At 40.8% G+C, this 18,123-nt stretch overlaps 1 protein-coding gene across 1 annotated transcript in view; it reads left to right on the top strand.

Annotated features, from left to right (window-relative positions):
• The window catches only part of LOC101485987 (uncharacterized), a 40,149-nt gene that overhangs the window by 13,208 nt on the left and 8,818 nt on the right, over window positions 1–18,123 (top strand). Inside the window, exons 3-6 of the mRNA XM_004548191.3 lie at window positions 2,193–2,767; window positions 3,584–3,742; window positions 13,899–14,036; window positions 15,144–15,286. Coding sequence (XP_004548248.3) covers window positions 2,193–2,767; window positions 3,584–3,742; window positions 13,899–14,036; window positions 15,144–15,286 — 1,015 coding nt within the window. The remainder of the gene's footprint in view (window positions 1–2,192; window positions 2,768–3,583; window positions 3,743–13,898; window positions 14,037–15,143; window positions 15,287–18,123) is intronic.

The raw sequence follows: 18,123 nt of genomic DNA, 5'->3' as shown, positions 1-18,123 counted from the left end.
TAATAGACACTTTCAGCGTTGGTACGATAAACAATGAAGCACACTGAATGTGCTTCAAAGCAGGCTATATTCCAGATAAAAGACTGAAAGGTACAAAATCACCACCTAATGACCAATCAGTTGTCTGGAAAATAATAGGCTATTTCCTGGATGATCTCTGGGACCTTTTGACCGTGGACGTTTTTGTGTCTCACTAAAGAGCATTAATATAGTTTTGCTTTTTTTCTTACTATTGGCTGTAAGCAATTTTAAAATGGTTTCATATTACTGTAACCTTGTATACAGTGTTATGACATGATCATAACTGTCACATTCTCTGGCGTATTAAAGATAGACCCAGTGAAACTGGTAAACTTACATAGCTGGCATAGCACTTTAAGTCTTGTTGACTAAAGCTTTTAGAGTGCACACATTCAGACAGAGCTTTGTAGTACTACACTTACTGTACAGTGCTTTTTCTATCAATCACACTGCTGTTTAGGTAATAGCAGCTTTGCTGCCTTCAGCAATCACTTCACACTTGTTTTAATGTTATAGGTAAAATATTCCGCTGTGCTGCCGGTTGGCCTCTCCATGTTTGTGATTGGTCACACGCTGCCAACACCGCCTCGTTCATGTGTAGCTAGATTGGGAAACCCTGGGTTCAGTTATCCAGTTGATAACCGCCTTTGTGTGACTGCTTAGCCTGACATCGGGGTAAGTGAAGCCAGATCACAGAAAGAGATCCTGGGTATGTTGAACTTGCTTCATCTGTGATTTGATGGAGGTTGAAGGAATAAACGTCTGTTTGGGTGTACAGGGAATTGGGGGAGGGTGACTATGGGTTAAAGCGCTTTTGGATTAGTAGCTCAGCTATTGTACTGCAAATACCCCCACCCCCACTGTGCTTTCTTCTGTCTCCCTCCTTTCTTGTGTGGCATTGAACTTGTGTGGGGTACACACTAGACTAAAGCTGTGTATTTGTGCATGTGCGTTAGTGAGGTGAGGGCAGCAGCACCACTGTCATCATGACTGAAGTGCACGTATATATTTACTGTAAATGCATACGTGTCCATGTGTTTACACAATAACTGTGGAATCAGAAACTAGAAAGCAACATGTATCCAAATTGTCATGCTTTGACACACACACACGCACACACACACACACACACACACACACACACACACACACACACACACACACACACACACACACATAGACAAACAGATACAGTAGCACTTTGCATAAATTTGCATGTTCCATGTTGTCCTGCCTGAGGCGTTGAAGAGATGGACTGCCATGTACGGTATTATGTCTTTGCAAATATGCCACTGGAGAGTGTGCTTCCTGGCTTAGTCATATCTGCTTTTCTCAAGGGATTTAGTTTCAATGTTCTTCACTTTATTTTATGCATACACCTCAGGAGATATGCCAACTGGGGGAAAACTTGCAGTGAGTCATCTGCTTAAAACAGTTAGTACTCATTATTCTCAGTTGTTTTGTTTGTAGGGCATTAAATGTGTACCTGAATGTGTTTATTATTAGACACTTTAAAATCAATAATAACAAAAATCTGAGTAAAGCTTTTAATTTTACTGTCTTTCTTTTTTTAACCTGTTTTCAGAAGCTCACTCCTTCTAGCCTCCATTTTTCCACCCCTTCACTTTATTTTACTTGCATTTTCAGAGCTGCAGTTATTGCAAGAAGACTGATTTCACTTATTTAGTGACATAAGAGACACACGGCACTCAAAGCTTGGATAGGAAAACTATAGGAGGACTCTGCAATGGCGCAGATGGCAATAGAAGTATAACTTCAGGAGAAAGGGGTTTTGGGGCAAAGTCAGCCAAGTTTTGATGTGGGTTTTATCACGTTTGACTGATAACTCGCGCATTTATTTCTCAGTGACCACTGAAATTAAAGTTAATTCAGATGATGCATCAATAAACGTGCCTCCTGGCATTTTAAGATTGCTGCTAACTTGCAAGACTTGCTTCTAGAAGGACTTTGGAGAAATCTATTCTCACAGCAGGGAGCTGAGAGAGTTTGTTGATCCACTGTGCATCAAATAACACATGATGGATTCTAACAAATCTGTCATGAAAGCCTCTTCAGAGCTGGGTTTCTTCTTATTTTGTGGTATTGCACAAAAATCCTTCAATAGTGCCTTTCTCCCCTCTCTCTCTCTCTCTTTCTGTTGCTCTGTCCAGATGACAAAGAGAAAGCCAAGATCAACTCAGAGGAGCTGCAAATCAAAAAAGTGAAGAAGAAAAAGAAGAAGAAACACAAAGAAGGGGAGAAGCACAAGCATGTGAAGATGTACCACCGGTCCTGCCAAACCATCTGTGCTGGCCTGCTTCTCCTCCCTCCCTCCTCCACGTCCCCCACCTCGTCTTCCTCCCCCTCTGAAATAAAACACGACTCCTCCCTATCTTTATTTAAGTCCCCTCTACCTGTTTATCCTCCACCTAACAACAAAAGCTCCCATCTCCCGCCCTCCTCTCCTTCGAAATCTCACCTGAACTCTCTTCACAACTCACTTAACTCTCCGTTGTCGTCCACCACGTCACCTCTTTCCTCCCCAACCAAACACCAACCGCAATGCTCGTATCCCGGTATGGCGGATCTGGAGTTTGCCTCGTACATTCACATAGAAAACCAGCCTAACGGAGGCGCCTTAGTGGCTCACGCCTACACGTCGCAGCTCTCCTCTCTCTCAGTGGACCAGAGGGAAAGGTTTGCTCAGGAGTTTGTCACGTTGGTGTTCAGTGAGGACGCGTCCCAGGTGCAGCATGTGTATTGATCAGATTGATCTTTGAATGTTGAGTTCAGTGCAGTGTTGTTTGCAGCTGCAGTGTAGCACCTGCTGCTGACTATGTTTCATTAAAAACACTGTTTTTCTTTACCCTTTAAGTTATGTAGACGGGGGATGCACTGATCTGCTATTCAGATGGGTTAGGCAGGATTCAGTCAGATATTTTCATAATGTGAATGAAAAGTGAGAGCTTGAAGCTTGACCTTTTTGTGTGTTTACAGCTTTTCTCTTCTTTGATTGCAAAAGTTTTTTTACTTGACTACAAACTGAACTTTGTCAAGGGATTTCACATGACAGAAAAGCTGTTATTTCACTAATAAATAGCAGTTCAGTTAATATATAGTCTTGGATTTATTAATTTATGTATTTATTTTTTCGTGAGTTTGTAGTTTAGACTTGTTGCCTAAAACCGTCACAGATGCTCAGAGACCAGTCAGTTATCTCCTGACAGCCACTGGTTGCTAGGGAAAAATCTGTTATCCTTGATACCACTTTCAGTCATTTAGTGGTTGTTATAGGATTTTTAGTTGCCAGGGGGTTGCCAACTACTCCCATATCTTTAACCATAAAAGAATAAATTGCAATCTTTTCCTATAGTGACGACTCAACATTATTAATTTCATAATGGTATCAGATCAGTACTGTGGGTATTTGTAGCATATCTGTGATCAAATGAATTGGATTGGTGCATCCCTCATTTATACTTAAACTCTTAGACTAGTAATTTAAAATCCTTTTCCTAAACCATCATCTTGATCTAAATTAAAACTGCTGACTGTTTTGCAGGCTGCTCGTTATGTCATGGGAATCGTCCACGGAGAAGCCAAGTACCTGCCGGACTTTTTGGACTACTTCTCAACCAAGTTTCCGTCGGCTCCGGTGAAAATGGAAATAATTGGAAAGAAAGACATAGAAACCACGACTATGGCTAATTTCTACTCTCAGGTCAGTCGAACACAGGCACATAAAGGGGAAGAGTGGTGTCATAGATGTGGTGCTGTATGTGTGCTGTGGCTTGGATATTATTGGAACTGATACAGACAGTTCTGCAACCATGCTGACTAGTTGCTTTTCTGATTTACACCGTTTTTGCTGCTGCTTGTGCAGTTTTGAAGCAGTTTCCCCAGAGAGCAAAAAACAAATGTCAAGCTTTCAAACATGAAAAATAAAAGCTCAAAAGCATCAAATGGAAAAGGCCACATGCTTCCATGTTACTGTCTGTCGTTTGCATCAGTCTGGGTGTTACAACCGTCTATGAAGACAGGAAATAAGGGATATGTAGTATACACTTAGAAGGTTGTGTGATGCAGGGTAAATTGAGGATGCAATGTGAAGGCCAGGATAGATGATGTCATGCTAGGACTGTCCATGCAACAGTTGCAAGAAGAGGTGGAGGCCTTTTGTCATGTTGTATATGCAGCTCTGTGTTTCCTCTACACTTCAGTGCTTTGCTTTTCTTAATCGGAGTTAATCTTGAAGTGACTTTTGTATAAATATTGTTTTCCTCAAGGTTTGCATAAAACATTTTCTTAGCAGTAATAGCAATTTTTCTGTCACTGTAGAAGTAAATACAAGGGCTGTTTATGAAGGCTCAACCTTTTTTGTTTCACGAGTGCGAGTAAAATTCAATAAGAATTGTAGGAATTATTTTTAGTATAATGTCTTTAACAGATATACGGTAGTGTGTGAAGTTTTACACTTAAAAGTTAAGCGAGATGGCTTTCAGAAGTAATGCCGTGTGCAGTTCAGTCTGAATTATTCATTAGTTCACTTTATACCAACTTCAGGAAACTGAAATGGACCAAGTTGGTGTTACAGTCCTCAAATGCAGCAATTTTTTGTTGTTGTTGTTGTTGTTGGGGTTTTTTATACAGGTACCTCTATTGATCTAAAGATTTGAAGACAGGAATTAGAGAAGTTATGATACCAGAAATTTCTGAACCAACTTAGACTCTGAAAACTGAAAAAAAAGGAAATTATTAAATTATTTTTGGAAAAAAAACAAAACAAAAAAAACCCTGAAGAAAAACAAAACAAAACACAGATCCAAAGCATTTTACTGTTATATCACATCCACACCAGGGAAAAAAGAACATATTCTTTTTTGTCTCTTGATTTTTTTTCTTTGCTGTAAAAAGGCTGATGGGGTATTGTTGTCACCCTGCTAGGGCACCTAAGTTCAGTTAGTAAGGGTGTCAACTAAAATCTCGGGAGATCAAAACTTAGAGATTTATAATCTTGTGAATACAATAATTCAAGAAGGAAATCACCTGGGATTTTTAAATTGAAAACTGAAATGAAAACTTGACTGTGATAACTCAAGAACAAGCTAATGGAAGATTTTGAAAGTGATACCATCGGTGTGTCTACTAGGTTGACAGATAGCACTTGTGGTGTGCAGTATGTTCAGGCCTTTGGGTGTTGCTGAGCTGACCGGTGCAGTGTTTTGTTTTATTTTTTTTTAAGAGTGCACCATATTGTTGATTTGGCAGCTGCTCAAGTTTGGGTTTTTTTTCCCCCCGCAACTCAATGATGGGCTCCTTCTGACATGAATGCAAGTTCAACACTTGGAATCAGCTCCAGAGCTTTTATGCATTCAGCTTATGATAACAAGGGAACAGGAACTGGCCCTGCTTTGCCATGAAGCTTCTCTTGAAAATGGGATACTGTGTTTAAAAATGAATGTAATTCCTTAAGCTGTTAATGTGAACATTTTTGTTAAACCCCTTTAATTAAAGCTGAAAGTCTGCACTTTAATCACAGTACACCTTAATTTTTAAATAAAATATTAAGGTTGAGATGTATAAAATGGACATTTAACACTGAGTGGGCGCTGCTTTGAAAAGAATGGAACAACACTTCTCTCTTATTCAGCTTTAAATGGGGAATTATCAGACTGTCAGAGACCTGTGGTGCATGAAGCTTTTATCAGTCAGGCAGCACAGTTATAGATGCATAGTTCTCTATTAACATCCACTACCCCTCTGCACTAAAAACCTTCCTAGTGGAAACCCAGCTGTACGCATCAACTGCGCAGAGTTCCACTTTTCTTTTCCCCTCAGATGAATATTAAATTTATTTACATTCCACTGATTTTTCCTAACTCCTTATCCACCTTGGTGTCATGGGTCGGGGGACTGGAGCCTCTCCCAGATGTCACTGGGAAAAACACACAGACACATCCAAACCTGCTGCCAGTTTAGAATCACCAGATATTAACCTATCGTGCATGTCTTTACTGTGAAAGGGAGCTGGAGTACCTGGAAAACACGTGACTCCACACAGAAAGGCCATTGCATGCCAGGTGGACTGAACCCAGAGCCTTCTTGCGACCAGGATGACGGTGCTAACCATTTCACCCATTTAGAATATGGCCTACTAAGGCTACAGGCAGCTCCCAGCTCTTTTTATCAACAACCCCTAATGCTAGCCTAAAGACGAACGCGTCAGCGTTTGTGGATTTTGGGTGATTAGCTTTGCTAGAGCAGTTGGCAGCTGTCACAATTTGCAAAGATAACTTTTCAGGCTCAGAATTAACATTCTGAAGACATTTTCAATGCAGAGTTGACAAGTGAAATTCATTCATCTTGAGTTTAGTGTAAAGAGTAAGTTGACTGGATTTGAGGTGCTTAGAGAAGCTTGAAGTATTGCATCTGTTTTTAAAAAATGCTGGCTTTAATTGTCTTTAAGTATTATGCCGCTACACTTGCTGCTATGTTTCCACATATTGTTTCCCAGTACCTTTAAAAAAAAAAAACGATTAAAAAAAAAAAAACTGCCAAGTTTTCAGATATTTGTCGTCAACTTGTTCCAGTTCTCCCTGGTGGTAAATATAGAAAGTAAGGGAAGAAGGTGATGTGATGATTTGGAGGGAAACGTAATGATTAAATGAAAAGACTGGATGGCTGCTGTGAACATGAAAAAGTTGTATTGTTGTGGCTTTAACCATCTGGTCGAGTCATCTGCTTCCATCTGTTCAGAATTAAAACGGCTTTTGGCATTAAACTGATGTCTGATTTCGCAGACTTAATGACAACATTATCAACGACATCAGCGTTGTGTGCAGCACACGTTTGGACGTGGCTGTTACTCTGACGCTTCTTAATCTTGAGATATCAACGTTCAAAGCAAGTGGACATACTTGTTAGAGAGGGAAGAGACTATTAAAAGCATATAACACAAGAGGCTGCATGAAGCATAGTCTAAAATAGATGAGAAAGAGAGGATTTTATATAAGAAATGTGACAGAAATGGCAGCGAAGGGATGAGAGGGAAGAAGTCGAGTTAAAGACTCTGAGAAATGACTGCTGTCAGCCAGGTGGTGGCTTCACGGTAAAGCAGGTTGAAGACTCACCTCCATCAACAAAAAGGTGCTTTTCTTCTCAAACCACCTGACCACTTTTCGACCCACAACACTTTTGAGGACAGCGGGAAAAACTAGAACTGTTTATGTAGGTGTGTTGCTGGGATGGATTGTCTCCTCTGGGCACAGTGACAAAGCTAGACCTTTTCATTTCAAGTTGTCCCATCTCTATAGTTCACTAATGAAAAGCTTTTTGTTGCCTCAAACCTCCTGAGTGGCTTTGTACTGAGATACCGCCTGCTCTTTTTCAATGTGAGTACAGCCAGGATTGGTTACCATACTCTTGTAAAGAGTGTGTGTGGTGTACTACAGGGGGTAGATCAGTTTGTGCGTTCTAATGCTCTCCTTCTGGCTGTTTTCTTCTTTTGTGTGGAATATTCATAATGTTTTCTCCCTGTATTTCCTTCTGTTTTTGGACAGTTTTGCCTCCACAGGAACACCTTGATCTCAGCATGACTGTGAATCAATTAAATCCAGTTGAAATGAAAGCATGAAACATCCTTAATGTGTAATTTTTGTCTAAATTTCCCTGCAAACATGTGTCCCGTGCTGTCCCTTTAAGAGTAATGTTCCTTGCAGGGCTAACGTCATTGTCCACTGGTCTTGTTAATTTTTTTTTCCCCCTCCCTCCAAGCTCTCGGCAGTGACCTTGGGAAGTACACTTACAGTCCCCACACACACACACACACACACACACACACACACACACACACACACACACACACACACACACACACACACACACACACAGACAGACAGATGTGAGCATGCATACTGATAGTAAATACACAGGAACAAGTACACACACACACACACACACACACACACACACACACACACACACACACACACACACATATATATATATATATATATATATATATATATATATATATATATATATATATATATATATATACAGAGATTAATGTTGTATCATCCCCATTTCTCTCCCTCCCGCTGTGTTAGTCTGTCTCTCTTTTATCTCTCTCCTCCATGTTTCTGTTATCGAGCCATAAATGACTGGACCGCTGCTTTTTGTTTGGTGTGTGCAGAAAGGAGAGCAAAGCAAATTGCCACCGCTTGCAATCTTTTCTTCTTTGTTTGTGCTCAAATTTATCTCCCACAGTATGAGACACAATCACCCATACACTTCTCCACGAAGTTACTTGCGTACCTATAGCAATTGATAATGAATAGCGTGTAAGAGAGGATGTTTGTTATGCTCACAATGTGACCGCAGGCACTGAAGTTGCTTTGCTGCTGCTCAGGCTGTGTGCCTGTATTTTGTATTCAGCACCTGTCTAAAGCCATTTTCAGTACCGGTAAGAATTATGGAAGATTACAGCTCTCCACTTTCTCAGGGCAAGTACAGCCCAACAGTCAATACGTGGTGTGCTAGGACGCTGAGGTAATTTGGTCTTTCTCCTTTTAGTCACTGAGAGCAATGATGTCGGTACGTCGTCAAAAGATTAAAACGAGGCGAAACAGCACAATGCAGCTTTTTAATATTTTATTATTCTGTGCTCATAATGTGCTTGTGTTAATGCTTTATCACTGCAGAAAAACATTCACAGCAATGCCTCATGTAAATGAAGTAAAAGCCAGCAGGTTTATGGGTCAGAGTGTGGGGAAAAGAAGCCCAGTACTTTATAAATGTGTAAACTCATTGACTAGAATAGAAATATCCTTTATTGTCCTTCATTAGGGAAATTCAGCATCAAAGTGACAGGCAGATGGAGCTTGCAGATTCACACAAAAGTAAAGAATATATAAAATAAGAGACTGTACAGTAAGTAAGTAAGGGCAGCTTACAACTTAATGCAAACAAATACTGTATAGTTCAAAGCAAATACTGGTCAAAAGCTCAGAAATTCCGATTGTACAGAGGAAGATGTTGCAACAGTTTGAAAAGATGAGACTTTGTGGTGGGGGGGTCAAAAATCCTATATCAGTGCTGAGGGTTTGTCTGAGTGGCGAGCCCAGTCTTTCAGGACAATACTACCATTTAGCTGGCTCTCTAAGACGTATTCCCCAACCCGCTGGTGAGTAGTTGCAGGAGGCTGCTGGTAGTCTCTGTTCTACCGCTATTACTCACCAGGTACTCTCAGAGCTGTAGTAAAACTGAAAAGTATGACACAAACCAGAAACTGTTTGTTTTCAAAGTAAACATTGCTCCTTTTGATATGTGCTGGGAGTAGAGTCAAGGCACAACTTTTAGTTGTTTCTGGTTTATGTCACACTTTTTGAAGTTTTACTACCACTCTGCCCGTAGCTCCCAACTAGTTGGGTAATGCACATTTTTCCCATGTGACTCTCTGGACCTGCCTGGGACCCAATATTGCATAGAGGAGGTTAACAGCAGTTTGTAGGTATTTCACATTGACTACACCATCATCTTTTTACTATATTTCAATAGCTTCTTGACTTAGCCACAGACTTCAGTAAAATGAGTCATCGTAACTGAAAAGACAGGATGACAGTGCGTTTTCTTCTCTCTATTTGCTGAAGTCCTCTGACCTCCACAGTAGGCGAAATTGAGACTGGCGTGAATAAATTAGGTGACAATTTAGTATGAAAAGTTGTGACAAATTTGCTAAACCTGCAATAAATAGGTGAAGCACGATAAGAACTGCTGTGAGTGAGAAGGATGGTAAACAAACGAGCTGAGATCATTTAGTCTCGTAAAAAACACCACAAACAAATTTTTTTGTTTGTTATTTTTGCCTATAATTTTGAGTCCAGCTGCTGTGCTTAGACTAACATAGATATTTCTCTAGGTGCTTTCTTTTTGAGAGATGTTGTGCCCCTAGGCTAAGATGGTTAATTTTTCTCATATTAAAAATAACAAACAAACAAAACAAAAAACCCCTGATTATTCAAATCTCTAAATTGAGAATCCTATAGCTACATCGAATGCCGGTTATCGGCATGTGTAGCTCATCTGATTCTAGCTAAAGCCTCATCCTGTGTAGGCACCTTGCTCCAGGCTTTTGACGCTCACTGACCTGAAGGAAACGCTGCCACGCTCAGCCTCCACAGTGTACCTAGAAGTTGGCTTAGCATCAGTGTGGTGTCGCTTTAACTTACAAGAATTCATCAGCAATAACAAAGGAGGCGGAAAGGGACCATTACATTATTTTTAATTGAAGTGTGGATGTGCATTCATTCACGTCTCTCTCTTTGTAGCCGAGCCAAGTGGGAGATTGTTAAAGAGAAGCATGTCCAATTGTGTTTGAGGCACCAGTCAGCAGCCAGAAGCTTTGTTGTGACGCATGTACGGAAATAGACTAATAAACTTAGCACTCTGCAGTCTGGCTGGACATAATGATCAGCGAGAGAATTGGATGAGAGGGAGAAAAGAATTTAAGAGATATGCAGGGGTGAGGGAGAGGTTGGACAGATTAGTGAGATGATGGTATGACATGAACTCAGCAGGAGAAGGTCAAAGATGAGTTGATGAAGGAAAGAGAAGCTTGTTACAGAATTAACAAGTGAGGGAACCAGAGGCGGAAAGGAGAGCAGGAAGGAGAGAGGATTGATCTAATAGGCTTCCCACCAGGGATGTTAGCATTATGAAGGAAGGAGGCAGAGGAGGAGATGGAGAGGCTGACGGAGATGAGAGGGGGGAAAAAAATGGGTAAGGCGAGTAAAACACCAAGTGAAGTCAGTGTTTACAAGCACGTACGCAGAGAAGAGAAAGGAATGGAGCATCTTGAACACTGTAGCTCAGAGGAAGTCTGTCAAATTTCCTGTTTCCTTCTGTTTGCCTTCACTTGAAATAGAAAAGGTGTGTGTGTGTGTGTGTGTCAGTACCAGTGGGTGTTAAATTTATCCGTTCATTTGAGTCACAGGTCGCGTTTCCTAATAATCCTCTTGTGATAGTGAGAGAATATTGTCTTTGCAAACAACATGGGGGTTTAGTCAGGTGTTAAGTTACGCACGTGTAAACACACGCGCACAAAAATAGAGACTCATAAGCGCAAACACTTATAATCATGTAGAAAAAAAGAACACACACACACTACAAAAATACATGCACACACTGTGGCTAAGAAACATTGTGGAAGCCAGGAATTACTTGTAAGCCCGATGGTGTTGGAATCAACACATCCCCCTCTGTGTAACTAGGTCACTGACTCAGTGAGACTATTTAAAGTTGTCTTTATATGTCTTTATGGAGTCAGTATGTCAAGCTTTTAGCCAGTGTCATCTTATGAGGATATTAAACCGTGAACAAACAGCCACGTGGCTCGGCATGACTATGGATGATACACTGATTTATTTTTGCTAGTTTAATATAGAATTAAAAGCTGTAAACATCTGTTCATCAAGTGTTTGGACCAATTTACAAGGAATTATTAAGGTAGACATGTTGTTTCCTTTACTGAGTAAAAAACATGTTCTACATACTGAAGCTGCCAGCATTCACAGTCTTCTAAGCTACTGTTGGGGATCTGGTACCTTACATATAAAAAGGCACCTGGGAGCTGCTAAACACCCTCCCCTTCAGTCCTTTTACAATTTAGTGTTTACATCTTCATTACTTCCCCTTCACTTCCCTCCTCCCATCTTTTCAAACCTTCACTCATCTCTCCTCATCAACACCCCTCCCTCCTTTTTTTTTTTCTTCGACCCTTTGAAATTACGAGGATTTCTGCATTTATTAATCCTACAATGTGCTCTGATCTTCATCTGAGTCACAGTTAGATATTTTTCTCATTTTTGTCTCACTTGCATTTCACAGCTTGTCTTCCCAAACTTTCTCTTCCTCTTCTTTACACATTTTTCTCTCCATCTGTCTCTCTTCCCCTCATCCTTTCTCTCTTGTGTATCCTCTCTCGCTCTCTCTCGGTCTCTTTCCTCCCTCTGGTCTGCCTCTCTTCCCTTCTCTCTCCCTTTATCTCTGCCTCGTTGTCAAGTGGTGACTCACTGGAGGCGTGCAGCCAAGGATTTGGCGTGCGCACAGACACACATGCATCGCGATCAGCCAAGAGTACCGCATGCAGGCCACATGCTGCACGTACTGCGCGCACATGCACACACAAAAGGCACTGCTGAGGGCCAAGGGTATGAGAGGCGGGTTAGAGACACACAGTCACACAGGCGCGATGCTCTGTCAGCCAAGTGAAAAGCAGCAAACAGCGTTGAGTCACATCACTGGAGCAGAAACATCAAAAGAAGGCACCAACACACACACAGTGTCTATTTTGATACCCAGTAATGATGCACAGCTTCTATGCGGATCTCTGCCTCCAATTCAGATTTTCGTGTGTTTCCAAATTGGCATGAATAATATTATATTTAATATAAATAATATCATCATATAACACTTGCTGTAGGAGGGAGAAAGGGACCATTATATTATTTTGCTTCCTGTCATTTGTTTATCACTTTTAGCTGTTTATGATGTCTTTGCCAGACACTAAATGCCTAATATAGTGTCTGGCAAATGGTCTGTCTTTGAGCACATAAATCCCACCCACCTGTTCTTCACACCTTCTGTTTGCAAGGGGCAACCAATCAGGGAAAAGCTGGCTTAAAGGAAATTAAATTGTTTATTTCACGTAGTGGATGAACTAATACCCAGTTTATGATGAACAAGTAGTTTTTGGAGCTTTATGCTTTTATCAGAGTGCAGTGGAGAGCAGACTGGAAAGTAGGGAGAGAGGATGACTGGGGGAAGACACGTAGCACAGGGCCTTGGATTTGAAGCATTTAGGCTTGTGGCATATGGTCACCTGCTCCACCTGTGAGCTAAACTGGCACCCATTCATGTTTGTTTTAACTATAGACTATACAGAGTTACTCTAGTAGAGTCCAGCAGGCAACTATACTAAGCTGGAAATAACCACAATTAATTCCCTCCATAAAAATTGTTAGATGATTTTAGGTGTTAAAAAAAGGTATTAAAACAAAACAAGTGGGTGAAATGCTCTTTAGTAGGACTGGTCACCAGGTAACTGTTGTATGTTAAAAAGGAACTCAGATCCTCTAGACCAGCGGTCCCCAACCTTTTTTGCACCATGGACCGGTTTATGTCTGACAAACCTGTACCAAAAATAAAAGGACTTAATAATAGCACACGGGAAACGATGCAGGGAAACAGATTTAATAATAAAAATGATTTAAAAAAAGATAAAAACTGATAAAAAAAAAAACCCTAAAAACCATAAATTTCACACCCGAGCCTCAACTCTCGTGCCCCAGTACCAAACGACTCATGGACCGGTACCGGTCTGTGATCCGGGGGTTGGGGAACGCTGCTCTAGCCCCTGTTACAACAGTGGGAGGTCTTTAATGAGCTTGTTGAAGGTGCTACAACTTTCCCAGATGATGATTATTGACTATTAGTTTCCATTTATCACTTTGCATGATATGTTTATTGTTAGAGTGAGAGAATGTGTTTTCTTCTGAGTTGGATTTGAGAGTGAAATGATAAACAGTGGGTGTGTATCACATTGAAAATGGTTTGTTTGAACTGCACTCCTTTGGATGAGAAATAATAAAGCTGTGATTTACAGTTTGCCAGGGAAACTTGTTTTAAAATTCGATTATCGTTATAATACCTCTGTGTCTGTGCACAACACGAAAGAGAATGTTAAATATTAGCGTTTGCATGCTTCTAGCTAAACACTGAACTGAACTCCCACTTTATGATTAATTATGCAGCAGGAATCAACCTCACTTCACCATAACACAGAGTATGTGCGTGTGTTTGTTATATTCCCGCTGCAGGTGAAGAAAACCTACAGTCATGGCACATACAGAGCTGGGGCCATGAGACAGATTAGCCTGGTGGGAGCTGTGGACGAGGAGGTCGGCAATTATTTCCCAGAATTCCTCAGCATGCTGGAAGAGTCACCTTTCCTCAAGGTGAGTCTGGGTGGGACAGCAGCGTGGCAGTAATCCTGACAAAGACAGAATGACTGAATGGAAAACGTGACAGAAGGATTCAAACAAACAGATAAGATTTGAGCTTGAACTGGATATGGAAGTGAGTCCGCAAAATGTTTGTCTCCGACCTGAACTGAATGCAGTGAAATGCCTTTTAGAAAAAAGTAGCCGACAGAAAATAATAATACCTTAGGAACTGGATTTTAATCTTCTTTGTTTTAGCCAGAAGAGAGCCATTAAAACTTTGCTGGGTCGGCCCAGATACTCATCCTTAGTATCCTCTTGAGACATCCTTATTAATCGCTCATTGCCTCATGCTCTAAAAGCATTCATTTTCATAATGTGCTACTATTTGTTCCAAGAAAACATCATCTGTTCTAGTAAAATTGTGCACGCTTAGTCAAGCTGTTGTGTGACGATGTTCAGCTGGCTGACATAGTGTCATCCCTGAACTCTAAAGTAGGATTTATTTACTCTACTTATTTACTTCCTAGTACCACATGTATGGTTTCATATTGCATTCAATAACTAGACTATTTTGACGCATTTGCACCGCTGATCATTTGGAAACACCAAACCGAGCAGATGGAGAATACTGCAAGACAAAACACCTAAGACTCTCAGCAGTGGCTGGCAAATGAGAGGCATGTCAAGCGATTGACGCAGCTCCCTGTTTTAGTCCAGGAAGTTGTTTCTGTCTGCAGGAGCAGACCACGAAACGCTGCGTTTACTCACTGCTGTCCCTTAAATGCATGAGTGACAGGCTCGTCTTCTGTTTGCTGTTCTATGTTGAGACTTCAAATCTCCTGCTCGCGCTGCGGAGGAGTGGTGTCGCACGCTGAATATCAAAAGACGCACATCCTCTGGCGTTTCCTGTCTATGAACGGCTTTGGCTCAGATTCAGCACCCTCCGAATCATCCTGGGTGCCAGTGACAAGTTTTGCCAGGGGAGCAGTTTTTGCACACGAGCTAAATAAAACACTTGATGAATTGGTTGCCGACTAAAAAGGCGATGCTTTGATTTTTATTCCCTTGTGTCTTCACTTTCCCTCCTCCTTCTTTTCCTCCTTGTCTGTCTGGCTCCAGAGGACTCTTCCATGGGGAACGTTTTCCAGTCTGAGGCTGATGAGTCCCACAGAGAGCGACGACGGTCCTATAATGTGGGTCAGACCAGGAGAGCAGATGATACCTGTAGCTGATATACCAAAGTCTCCTTTTAAAAGAAAACGGTGAGTCCAACGGTGAACGGCAGACTGCAGATGCGCACAAATAAGGCCAACTCACGTTTCCAGTTCAGTGAGACAGATGGAATTAGGAGGGATTTCGCTCTTTATGAATGTTGTTTACAAGCCTCGGTGGTGTGTGTTTGTGTAACTTATTGAGCCAGCTTGCCTCTGTACCCTCCGTTCTGCCCATGAGGACTGATTATAGGCTAAAAAAGCGTTCCAATCTGAAGCAGCGTGCAGCTTTGTTGAAGCCGAGCTGCTCCAGATGAGACGATTACCCTCCTCTCTGCTTGCCTGTGCCGCTGCTGCTCAAACACGGCCTCTGCCTCATAATGCATGATGTCTGCGAGCGAGACCATGAGAGAGAACGTGTGTGTGTGTGTGTGTGTGTGTGTGTGTGTGAGAATGGGAGCGGTATGTGGCTCACCGCTAGGATGAGATCATCGTTACATCAGACACCACTTCACATGGCAGCCAGCCAAACGTGGGACAATGCACATCACACACATTCCTGCCTCGCTTCATTTATTTCTCTCTCATGTCTCAGGTCATTAGTGGTGGCATCGGTTGGTTGGTTGATTTTTAGCTTAAGAGATGAGTCAGTTGATAAGATGATGATTCTTTATTGGAAGAAGTCTGTGATTTCACGCCGATTTCAACTAAGCACACTTTTATTAGCAGCTTTAGTCCTTTAGTTCATAGGAGATGTCCTATTTTTAATTATTAGGTTAAGTGTGCCTGCTTTTCAATTTGTGTGCACCAAATTTCCTATATTATGGTACACATTAATGTGTTTTGTCTTTTCATGGTCCACTGGGTTTAGACCAAAGTTAGTAAAACTAAAAGTACATGTTGGAGGGGGGCAAATGAAACCTTTCAGTTAACGGAAATAAAAAATAAAACCAGACTTGCATGTAGGAAATTTCTCAATCTTTCACCCGCCTTGCAGCTCCGGCCTCATTTCTCTGTCCTTGCTACCTCCACAGATAGTTTCTATTACAGTCTGTTTTCCGCTTCTTCTTGACTTCTGTTTTCTGCTTGAAGTTGATTTATTGAGGACTTCACATGCTGCTGTTCTCAGGAGCTCAGGTGTTTTTCATGTCTGTCAGTGTGTGAATAAGAAAAGAGACATCAAAAAAGAAAGCATGTCAAAAGAAATATGGAGAAGTAGTGAGGAGGAGAGGAGGACGTGATGTTTGCAGCGAGTCCTTGTCTCTTTGCGGCGCTGCTTTTTATTTCTCAGTAGTTTCAGTGGAAAGGTCAAACTGTTGTGCCTTTCTGACAGCGCTGAGACTCTCAGTCTGAGAATTCAGCTTGATTATAGTGGTCAGATGATGAAAATAAACCAAAATATTTCAGCTCTTGGTGAAAGGGCGCCACGCTCACACAGATTTACTGTAATTGCATAGTAGAAGCGGCAGCAGCAGCCGGGGCCAGCACCATTTTGAAGAAAGACAGAGGATTGACGAAGAATGTGATGTGAGCGTGACAGCCAGCGTGAGCTGATCAAACCCGCAAAGCTTAGCAACGAAGAGACAGAGGTGGAACGCTTCTGAAAGAAAAAAGGATGTTAACGTGACGTTAACCTTTTATTTCAAGCACTTCACACTTTATGTGCTCTGCACTGTCTACTATACTTACACTGATATTTACTGAGCTGTTTTTACTACATTTAGTACCACATTTACTGCATTTTGATCTGTATTTGTGCTTTTGTTGTGTAGTTGAAATTGTTTTATTAGTTTTTTTTTAATTGCATTTTACTCCAGATTAACTTTTACCTTTGTTTTTTCATATTTTATTAGATTTTGTATACATGTTCCTGATCGGTTTTGCTTTGTCAACCTCACCTGGTTGACAAGGCAACCCACCAGTCCCTTCATTTCCCTTCACTTTCCTGTCAAATAAAGGCTTAAAATGCTCCAAATAAATAAACCACTAGAGAATATAACAAATGATCAGTTTTCAAACATGGTATCTAGGGCTGAACGATTATGGAAAATAATCTAATTGCGATTTTTTTGCCCCAATATTGCGATTGCGATGCGATATGCGATTATTTTTTAAGGTCTTTGTCTTCTGTATTATTAAACAAAGACAAGCAATACATCATATAGTATGGCCAATACTATATTACATTAATTTTAAACTGTTCTTTCCTGGAAGACAGACCTCTGTTATGATGACATGAGGTGATGCATGAATTGATGACTGACATTTTTATTTAACTTCTTCAATCACAACAGTATATTTGAACATACACAATAGTTTATTTTTAGCTTACAAACATCTGAGCATAAAGTGCTGACAAGGAACCCTGGTGTAAACATTAAAATGAAAGTCAGTACAATGTGCAGATTGCAGAAATATACATAAAAAAAATCAGTGGCTTTACCACACTCAGTTTTTCGACATCTGTGAACTACTAGACAGTCATTCAATTAAAAAATAATATAAAATAAATAAAACTAATAAATAAAAAATACACACATCTTACTGATCTCTGCAGTCAGTAACATTACACATAAAGTGCAAACATAATAGCAATTGTATAAACACACACACACAAACACGCCTTTAAAATTTAAAGGCGTGAAATTGGACGGTCTAGCCTTCTGATTAGCGTCACCGCTGTCTCGGTGGAGTTTAATAAACTCGGCCGTCTGCTTCTTGCTATCTAAAATATAACCAGACACTGGTGTAAATTCTCGACTGTCTCATACTTCTGTTTAATAAGTTTTCTGTTTGACGTTTAGTCAGCTGTGTGAAAACCAAGGAGGAACCCACCCGGGGGATTAATAAAGTTTTATTTTATCTAATCTAATAACTTTAATCTCAGC

The sequence above is a fragment of the Maylandia zebra genome, linkage group LG17 (genome assembly GCF_041146795.1).
Source record: "Maylandia zebra isolate NMK-2024a linkage group LG17, Mzebra_GT3a, whole genome shotgun sequence".
In the NCBI taxonomy this organism is placed as follows: Eukaryota; Metazoa; Chordata; class Actinopteri; order Cichliformes; family Cichlidae; genus Maylandia; species Maylandia zebra.
This window is presented reverse-complemented; position numbering and strand designations above follow the sequence as displayed.